The sequence below is a fragment of the Chelonia mydas genome, chromosome 1 (genome assembly GCF_015237465.2).
Source record: "Chelonia mydas isolate rCheMyd1 chromosome 1, rCheMyd1.pri.v2, whole genome shotgun sequence".
NCBI lineage: Eukaryota > Metazoa > Chordata > Testudines > Cheloniidae > Chelonia > Chelonia mydas.
The window spans coordinates 241953948-241964737 of NC_057849.1; the positions used below are offsets into that span (position 1 = coordinate 241953948).

The following is a 10790-nucleotide window of genomic DNA, read 5'->3' on the forward strand; positions in this document are numbered from 1 at the left end:
TGACTTCTTTTTAGAATTCTGAATTTAAACTCAACAGAAATAAAAGCAACACCAAGAAAGGATGGACTGGAATGTAAGACCACCCCAAAACGCTGCTAATCAGAATAACTTGCAGTGTCAAAATAGTTTGCAAAGTCAAGGAATTCATTTTTCTCACATGTTTTCTAATGCATGTGCTTTCCCTCAGACAAGCACGTACTCTACTCAGAATGCTTGTACTTATCCTGGAAGTAACCAGACAGTATTTCTGCAGTCTAACAACATGAACATGGTTACAAATAGATTGCCTTTTCAAAATACTGAGGGATACAAAACATTGCAGCAAACATTTCCAAAAGAATCTGTCGCTGGTGGAGCTTTTGTTACCTCACAACGTTCATTTGAGAGGCATCCACCTTCACGTGTACAAATCAGGCAGCATGTCCCTAAACAGGCTACACATGTGCCAGTAGAGACTACTCTAAATCTTTGGCCAAACTCTGTGTCCAACATGCATGTTTTTTCCCAATCAAGAATAGCTCCTGCATCAACACAAACAAACCCTGCAAACAATGTACAGAGTATACCTCAGAAGCCACAGAATCAGTATGTGACCACAAATGCCTATCCTATACAGCCTCAAATAGCACAACCTGATTTTACAAGAACTGTGATGTTTTATAAAGGTAACCAAGCATGCAATACTTCTTCACAGGAACAGCCAGTAGAATGGGTACTACAATATAACTTGAATGGGCCTGCATCTTCTCAACAATGTACTACAGTACCTATTAATCAGTCATCAAATGAGTGTGTAAATTCTCAACAGAACTCTTTGGCTTTTGCTTTGCCTACACAACATCTCCAGCAACAAGTACACTGTTCAAGCACTACATTTCAGGATACACATTCATCAAGTCCAAACACTGCAATAGGTGTCCAATCGCAACAGTATGCATCGGCACAAATTGGCTCTGAAGATCATAATGGAAATCCTCCACACTATCCTTCTAGTTATGATTATAGAGCTACAGCACAATCTTTGACAGGTCTTCAGCAGGTAGTTCCAAGTATATCTAATGAACATATCCAAAACCAGCAGAAACCTATGTCAGATCAAAGTAATGTTTCTTACATTAAAGATGTACAACAGCACTGGCAGAAAATAGAGTCTGGAGAAACCAGTCAGGGAACTGGAAATGTATATAATTTAAGTGGAAATATGACAGCAAATCAGTCTTTTAATGAGCCCGCTAAGCCTTCAACATACATTTTAGAAAGGTATTTTAACAGCATGCAAGAAGTTGTGACAGTTCCTTCTGAGCCACCGAATAAAATAGCTTCAGTACAAGAAAGCCCAATGAGTGGTTCAACAGATTTGCCCGATAATTCTAAAACTATTTCATCAACAGATGGTAGATTGAAAGTGACAAAAGAGAGTCTGGCTGTGGAAGCTCAGAAACTGTTGGACATTAAAAAAAAATATGCAATACTTGAAAGGGTTTTTTTAATAAAACAAAAACTCTTGGCATCTTCAGAACATAATAAAATGACATGTGACCTTCCTCCACATAATCGAAACACTAACCTTAAACTTTTTCCACATGTGGCCAATCAGACTGAAACATTTTCACACTCTGGTACAGTGGGAATGAAGAGTCAACAACTGCCATTTCGTCAGTCTTCACTTGAAGAAAGAAACGACAAAAACGTTACCAATGCTGGCAGTGAAGGATTAGGTAAGACTCAGAATAGTCGTTGGATTAACCAAGGAAATTCTGCTTCAAGCTCTGTTTTGATTGCCTATCAGGATAAACTCCCAGTTCATTTAAATAATCTTGAGAAAAATTCAGTATTAGGCCCAAAGAATGCACCAGCTGCAGGTCCTACTCAAGAGACCATGAAATGCACTGAAAACACTTCGGGTTTTACCAAACTTAGTAGCTCAGACAGAGTCCTACCAAAAAATATATCGGTTAGCACTGGGGAAGCCTCGCTTCTCCACTCTGTTCTAAGCAGCATGAGTATTTTGCAAGAAAAAAAGTCTGATGCTCTTGCTAATAAAATGCCTAGCCTCCTTCAGAATGAAAAAATAACTTCAAATTTAACACTCTCAGGAGGAAGTTCACTGGCCAGCAAAAGAGAAGCAAAAGGTGCTGTAGAAACCGTGCAGTGTTCCACATCTGCATGTCCTAAATTGGATCAGCACTCTAAAGGCATTTGTTCTCAGCCAACGGAGAACACCAAAACTTTGAACAATGAGAAGATACTCAGTACTTCTCACATAAATCCTCTTGCTTCAGAAACAGCTAAACTATGTGTAACTAATGGTTTACCTGAGAATACACCACCACCAGTTGTTACTGGAAACTCATTTTCTAAAATTAACAGCTGTACTACTTCTATGGAAGAGATAGCAGCATGTCTTGCTTTGTGGAGAAAGTGTCCTTCAGAATCTGTGGATGTTCAATATAGTCAGTCAAATAAAAGCATAGAGTCAAATCTGATTTCATCACCTTATGTAGGATTTCATGATCAGAGTACATGTCATATCTTGGAAAACAACCAAACTGCAGTAGCTAAAGGCGACCTAAATAAAGTTACAGTAAGTACAAATGAAACAACTCTGTCTTCTACAACTCCTTCTGCTGGGCAAAAACATGATACGCTGGGTTCCAACTTGATCAAGGGTTCTGAACCCCAAGTTGCTGTAGTTTCTCCTTTGATACTTTCTAAAGAGAGAACTTCAAGTGAACATCAAGAAAAAAATTCAATATTTTCTGCTGAAATAATTTATCCAGTGATTGAAGGAGGTAGTGTGTGTAGTCTACAAGAAGATAAACAAAAAGATGTTTCTGTAGTGGTAAATACCAATAAAGAGATAGTAGAAACTACTTACTTACTATCAGACAAATGTATTCCAATACAGAAAGTGGATTCAGATATGCAGTGCACCAAATCAGCTAATGGAAACAAAATAGTAAAAGATGCTGTAAATTCAAACTGCTCATATGATGTAAACAAAAGGAAAGCTGATCAGTTTGCACAAGAAGTGAAAAAAGCTAATATGCAGCTCAGTTTACAAAACAAAACTTCTCTGCCCAAAACAAGCACAAATGGTTCTAGTCTAGTGTCTCAAGAAGATCTAACAAAGAATAAAGATTGTGAGGACTTTGTAGAACCAAGGGGCACTACCACGATTGTATCAGAGGATGACATGTTACAGATTTCCAGTGTCTGTTCACTTGTTGAAAGTGATGCATCTTATAATTCACAAATAGCCAGTATGTTCAGTTCTGTCCCTTTCATGCATTTAGCGAAAAATGGTGCCTTGTTAGAAGAAAATATCTCTAATACAAAGCATAAAGAACAACAATTGGACACATGTAAAGGAGAATCTGAAATGAAAACCAATGTGTTTGAGGGGGAGAGTTTTCTGCCATTGCAAAAAACTCTGTCTAAATCAGTTTCCACAACAAAGCCATTAGGAGTACCAAGTTTAGAGACGTTTTCATGTGATACAAAGCAGTGTAATAAAAGGATTTTGGATGATGTAAATGTAAGCAGTTTGGAGGAAGAAAAAAATGAAGACACTTCTAAAGCTATTTGTAGCTCGGAACAAAAAATGGTACAAAATATAGTTTCCAGGAATGGAGAAAACACTGTTGATGTTAACCAGGAGTTGATCAGAAACAAACAAGACCTATCATTTAATGTAATCTGTGAAACAGATGTCTATTCTACCGCAAAGGAAGAAAATACACAAGAACATATATCCAGGGAAGGTGAAAATACAGTGGATGATGGGATTAGTGGTAATAGAGCAGTACCTGTAACCTTTCTAAATGATCAGCTGACTGAACTTTTAAAAGAGTTTCCTTATGGGATTGAAGGTGCAGATGTACTGATGAAAGAGCTGACTAAAAATGAAGATTCTGTGATTGAGCCAACAGAGAATCAAGTTGAAAAAGGAACTCAAGCTAATAGCAAAAGCTGTGATCCTACAGACCCAATAGACCAAATAAAAATCACAATACTAAATTCGGAGCAAATGAAAGAACTGTTCCCTGAACATAGTCACCAATCCTGTAACAAAGTCATGGTGGAAAACACTGAAAATCAACAACTGGAAATCAGTTCATCAAAAAGAGAGACTTTAGAAAGCCATATCCAGCCAGATCGGAATCTAGGCATGGAGAAGGAAAAGAATACACAGGAAATCACAACCCCAAAACGAGAGAAAAAATATACATATTGTTGTTTAATGGGTTGGTTAGCTGCAGTTTATGCAGTGCCAGGGTGCTCATGCAAATCTCGAGAGGATGTTACTTCAGAGAAACAGGATGGTGAGAATCAGTGTTTAGAATCTGAAAACACTGGCTTTAAAGGGAGACAGGAAATGACTAGTAGAACTGGTCGTATAACAAAGACTAACTGTACAGTGGAAAACAACCTGCAGCTTCCTGTCAAATTACATGATACAAGCAAAAATCTTCCCACAGTAGACAAAGAGAGAAAATATGCCCCAAACTCTACAACAAACAAAGATATTAAGCTAAAAGTAAGTAACGAATCAGCTAAAGCACACCAAGAAATAATCAGATCTTTTCATCCTTCTGAGGAAAGAGAAATTGATAAATTCAAAAGAATAAATGGCCAGTGGAGGGGAGAGTTGCAACTCCATGTATTAACTCCCTCTTCAGGGAAAGAAGTTTGGACTACTGAAACAGATTCTCAGAAATGCACAAGGGAGGAATTTGCTTCAGGAAAGGTCCATCATACAAATGTAGAACACTCGATAATATCAACTAAAAAAAAAGAAAAAGTTTGTAAGATGGAATCTTTTGAAAAAGATCAAACAGAAGGCTTGGCCATGAAATCCAAGACACATGTCCACAATTCAAAAATTTCAGAGACCATTGAGGTCAAACAAACTAAAATATATGAAGAACATAAATATAAAAAGCTTGAACAGAGTGCAGGTGAAGCACACAGAGTTAAAAGACATAATTACACTTTTAGCAAGAACATACAAATTAAAGAGAAGACAAAATTGTCAACAGAAATAAAACATAAGTCGGATAATCATGGAGCCACAAGAAAATCCCCAAATGCAAGCTCAAGAAAGTATGAATATTCTCAGCATAAGTCTATAAATGTCCTACCTTCACAGGAACGTTTGTACAGACGAAAACGGAAAGAAAATATGATTGGGAAGAGAGACTCAAAAAAACCAAAATTGGAAAGTGAAAGAATCAAATATGAAACAAACACTTTTGAACATACGGGATATAATAAACAAACGACTGATGTGGCATATTTTGAGAAGTCTGCGACATCGAAAGAAGAAAATGTCTGGAAATATAAGAACTTCTTAGCAAATCATAATTATATCCCCAAACCACAAGACAAAAAAGGGCGCCCTTCTAAAAAGTCTAAAACCTACTTTTCTGGCAGAGAGAAAGACCTGGATGTTCAGAACAGAGAGAAACATTCTGAAAAAAATCCACAGTATTTAAATAGAAAAACTAGTAGACTGAAAATTTTTCTTCAAAGAGAACAACAAAAAACCTATCTGAATAGAGTTGCGTTTATACGTACTGCCCAAGAAAGCATTTGTCTGACAAAACTAGACACATCACCTGCCAAACCTGTATGGCATATAAAATCGTCAAATAAAGTTCCAGAGCCCCGCCAGGACTGGAAAACTGATAGCTCACCTTCAGAAGAGGATAAATTACACAGACCACAAATGCTTGAGTTTAAATTGTGTCCAGAGATACTGTTCAGAAATACAGCTACTGATGGAGAGAGTTTGGATATTGCACACTCTTCTGAAAGAGACACATCCCTTGTGGCAGGTGCAGTATAAATTAAAGTTTTCTCCTTTTCTGTGAAACCATATAAACAATAACGTGGGGTCTTGCGTATGAAATGAGGCAAAAATTAGGTTGAATGTTGTGATGCAAAGCCAAGAGCAGTTTGTTGCTGGTATTGGGCTTAAAACCACATACCCTCGGTATTTTTATTGACGGTGGGGAAAGAGAATTAATATAATCTTAGGATTTATTGTTCTCCTGTGAAGTTAAGTAAAACATTAGAAATTCCAGTCTTTTAGATTTCATATTATACAAAACTATAAATCAGGGTGGCCGAACTTACTGTCCCTCTGAGCCGCATACAATAATCTTCAAAAGTTCTAGAGCCAGGTGTGCCAGCTGGGGCTCAGAGTTTCAGCCCCACTCCTGCTGAAGCCCTGACAGACGCATCTTGCAGGGCTGAAGTCCTGAGACACCCTCCCTCCTCACCCCTCCCCAGGGAAAAGTCCCTCACCCAGTCACCCTGCTGCAGGGCACAAGCCCTGAGCTCTCCCGCCTCCCAGTCTGGTAGGTGAAGAATGGAGTGGGGATTTGGGGGGATCTGCAAGCCCCACTCTAACCGTAAAAGAGCTACATGTGGCTCGCGAGCTGCGCCCACCCCTGCTATAAATAGCCAATAAGCTATGTAGAACAATTTGAGACTAAACACTTACTGGCTCTCCTGTTATGCCTGGCTGTGTGCTTATAACGTGAGAGGTAAGAATTAGTGGTGATTGTACGATTTATCCCTCCCTTCAATTTTTTATCTTTTTTAATTTTCAGGGGTCAAAAGCAAAAAGGAAGATTGGTTAAATTACATCCCAATGAAGCAAAGAAAAACTGAAGGAACAGCTCAAGGTGAAATGACTTGGTTATTCATTTTGGAATAAATATCAAATACCGTTTGCTTGGCTTCAAAAACTGTTAACGTACGCTAAGACATTTTAGCAAAATATTATCTCTGGTGCTGCCACTAGTTCAGCTGCACTAATGGGAGCCTGAATGCAGATGTGGCTCTGGTGCTTTCTGGAGATTTACTGCCCTAATAATGTGGTAATGTCTTGTGAAGCTTCATCTACGTTTCAGCTCCAGCTGGATGCAGCTGAACCCACGGTAGCGTCGGTGGGAATATTTTGTTATAATTCCATAGTGTAGATAAGGCCTAAACCTTTTCGTCCACACTTCTTCTTGCAGTTACAATTCAGTATTAAAAATGGTTGTGGGGAATGGAATTAAATGCTAGATTGTTTAGTAAATCAGGTTATGTAATTGTTGTTTGCACAGTGGGTGGTCTTAAATACCACACAGGTTAAATGCTCATAAATATTTGCATTTGTATGTCACTTTATTTTAAAAGGTAAAACGTAGCTTGCTGAAATTTATAAGTAAGTGATGAATGTTCAGTATTCAGGTTTCAGAGTAGCAACCATGTTAGTCTGTATCCGCAAAAAGAACAGCAGTGACTTTCAGTGTAACTGACTTCATATCTGTCTTTCAGTTGATGATAATATTCCACTTGATGCAGCAATAGAAATCCTGGAAGGAAATGAGGCTCTTCATGTTCCAGTCAGAGACTCGAAAGCAATGTTTCAGACCTACAGGAAAATGTATCTGGCAAAAAGAAGCAGAAGCCTAGATGATAGCTGTTCAAAATAGGTCGTCTTTAGTCATAAACCAACAAAAATGCATTTGTGCGAACTAAATTTGTGTGTTGCTGATCTTCACTATACATTTGTTTTTTGTTAAGCAAATAAGATCTTATGCTGAAAATGTCGGTGTTAAAAATGTTATCCCTTTTCAAATATATTTGATATTTTTTTCTTTTTCAAACTACAGGCTTTAATTGAAGCTAGCAAAATCTCAAGAGCATTTAAACCATCGAGATTGTTGTTTTATCAATAGATCAACTGCTTTACTTTCTGGTTCTGGAAAATCTCCTCTCCTCAGAGACTTTCCATTGCTGGCAATGGAAATAATATGACCAGTGCAAAGGGATCAATGGTAGATTCCTAAGCATTACATAATATCTTCTATTTATGCTGTTCTGATTAGTTCTGTTTTTAACAAGGCTTTCTTATTTGAGGCCAGGTAGGGGGGAAGGGTGAGATGTTAGTATTTTTTTACATGGCAGACAGAACAATGTAACAAAGTAACTGAACCTGAGCATACTGATCAAGGGATACCATGAAGTATTTATGCTGCTACTCAGTTTTACTAAACTGAACTTTATAAAACTTGTTAGAAAATATAAGGGCTTGTCTACACTACAGTTTAAGTCAATGTAACTTACATCACTCGGGGTGTGAAAAAGCCACCCCCTAAGTGACACAAGTTACAGCGACCTAAGCGCTGTCCAGGCTAGTGCTGTATTGGCGGGAGATGCACTCCTGGCAACATATATCTTCCACCTCTTACTGAGGTGGAGTAATTATGCTGACGGGAGAGCACTCTTCTGTCACCGTAGCGCGTCTTCACCAGAATGTAGTGCAGTAGTGTAGATTAGCCCTTAATCACTAATTCCTGATCTTAACTTTGTACTGCAAGTTGATGACCAGCTGATGCTTTTCATCCTTAATTTAGCGTAATTTTCTCCTACTTTCTTTATATTTGAAAGAAAAGGAGCAGTAGTTGAATTCTAGGAAGTTTGAATTCATGTTGTCTAAGCTATTACAGTCACTGGTTAAAGTGAATAAAGTGGATTTCTATGTTTCTAAGCTACATTAGCTAATGTTTAAAACTACACACACACTGATGGATTATATTCATTATTGTTTTTTGTTCCTTTTGCTTACAATGTTCAGAATTTTGAATTTAATTGTATTTTTTCAGAATTTTTGGCATTTGATTTTTTACATGTTTAAACCTTTATACTGAAAATATAGCCAGTGTGGATAATTAACTGAACCTTTTTCATATATTAAATAAACTTATTTTGAGCATTATGTTTTGGTATTTCCCCGCCAGGTTATTTTTCTCATTTACTGATTGCCGTTAATTGTAGCTGTTTGAATTTTTTTAACAAGCTGAACGGATACTGAAGGAAACGAAAAATTGTATGAAAATTTATTTCTTAAAATTGCTCAAAAACACTATTTTAAAGGCAACGCAAAATTAAGTACCAGAGAATGCCCTTAGTTAGTGTTCAACTCTGATTTCCTTAAAGGTTGCATAGATGTAACTGAGGGTGGGATTTGGTCCTGAGCTTCTGCATCTGAACAACAGATTGGTGCTTATAGACATTCAGGATCACCTTCCTTGTTTGGCATTTTTTTCTCTTTCTTTGCCTGGGGAAGAAGCCCATAGATGAGTTGGTAATGAATTGGCACCAACACTCAGAAGACCTGCCCATGGTTGTGTTGGACTTTGGATGTGAACAACCTACGAGTTATCCAACAGACCAATCCCACTACCATTTAAAACCTGTGGTTCTCTTCTTTCAAAATAGAAAAGGGGCTTTGCAAGTGTTTGAATTTGAAGGGTAGAGGGCAGGAGAGAGTGTACTATCCTAAGAACATGTTAAGTTCTCCATATTAAGATGCACAACCTCTGGTGGCTTACAGGAAGTGTTGTCCCTGGATGATTTTTAATACTATTGGGAATTATTGGTGTGTTCGCTTTTTTTTTTTAACCTTGAAGCTTACCATCGCCTTTCTGACTCCCACCCCATGAAGAAAAAGTTCCTCTCTAGTCTCACATGTATTAGTTACCAAATTGCTAATGGTACCCATTTCATGTCCAGACCTTCATTGGGTAGATTTGTTCTGCTTCAGAAAATCTGAAGGTGTTCATCTGAGTTAGATGAATAATAAAAAATGAATGAATGGTATTTTTTTGTTTTAGTTTGAGAGGGCCCTCCAATAAGATACCATTTGAGCAATCAGCCTATGGCTGTTGTGTATATAGGCCTTTAAAAATATTTAAGATACATGGATTAGTTGCACACGGTCATCAATAGTAGGCTTCCACCAGACTGGACTCGTGCTCTATATTTGGGATGTTCTTGGCCCCATTTTGTAGTATTATGATGGTCCTCCAGAAGGTATCCCTATGATTCTCTCTATCTGGATGACTGACCTAGTGAGGCTAACAGCTTACTATATGACAATAAAATGTATATTACACACAAGAAATACATGAAAGGAACAATAAGGTTGCAGAATCTAGGAAATGCCAGAATTGAGGTTGCTTGTGCAACTTTAATTTGGGCTCCCTGCATTTTTTTTTTCTCTACATGGTTGCATATTACTTTTTCCACAAATCCCCTGCCTCATTCAGTGTGCAGGATGGACCATGCTCACCAAATAAGCAGATATACAATATTCTGTCTTACTTTCATTTTTCAGTGTGTGGCCTTGTATTTACCATCCGCTATTACATCTCTATTATGAAGGTAGAATTATTTCCTGATGGGCTTTTCTATGGTGCTCATCACTGTAGTAACTGAGTACTTCACAATCGTTAATGATTTCATTTTCACAACACATCTGTGAGGTATCCCAATTTTACAGATGAAGTACAAAAATTAAGGTCAAAAGTGTCCATGAATTTTGGATGCCCAATTTGAGGCACCTAGACCTGATTTTTCAGAGTACTTAACATTTTATATGTCCAAAGCGACATCTCCTGGTAGGCTGCAGCTGTAAATGCTCAGCACTTCTACAAAATCAGACCCAAAGGTCGCATGTTGGGCATGCTGAAAAACAGTTACTGGCCACCTGTGAGAAGTCTGGTTTACAGACATGCCTAGTATCTCACAGGTAATCTGCAGCAGTGGCATGGATAGAATCCAGTTGTCCAGGGTAGCATACAACTGCCTGACCTATATTAGCATCCGTTCTCTTCCTGTAACCCCTTGCCTCTTTCACAACATTGGACAGAAGTGAAACTGCTCTAATTTATTAATACTGTATGTCGAGCTGGTTTTTGCGATGGTTACTGTATGAATATATTGGT

The 10790-nt window shown here is 37.9% G+C and overlaps 1 protein-coding gene across 7 annotated transcripts in view; it reads left to right on the plus strand.

Moving 5' to 3' along the window:
- Positions 1–8779, plus strand: part of RESF1 (retroelement silencing factor 1) — a 54878-nt gene extending 46099 nt beyond the window's left edge. For all 7 annotated transcript variants that reach the window (XM_043540898.1, XM_043540917.1, XM_043540904.1 and 4 more), the window contains 3 exons: positions 15–5840; positions 6621–6695; positions 7336–8779. In XM_043540898.1, coding sequence (XP_043396833.1) covers positions 62–5840; positions 6621–6695; positions 7336–7493 — 6012 coding nt within the window. In that variant the 5' untranslated portion in view covers positions 15–61 and the 3' untranslated portion in view covers positions 7494–8779. The remainder of the gene's footprint in view (positions 1–14; positions 5841–6620; positions 6696–7335) is intronic.
- Positions 8780–10790: the final 2011 nt, after the last annotated feature.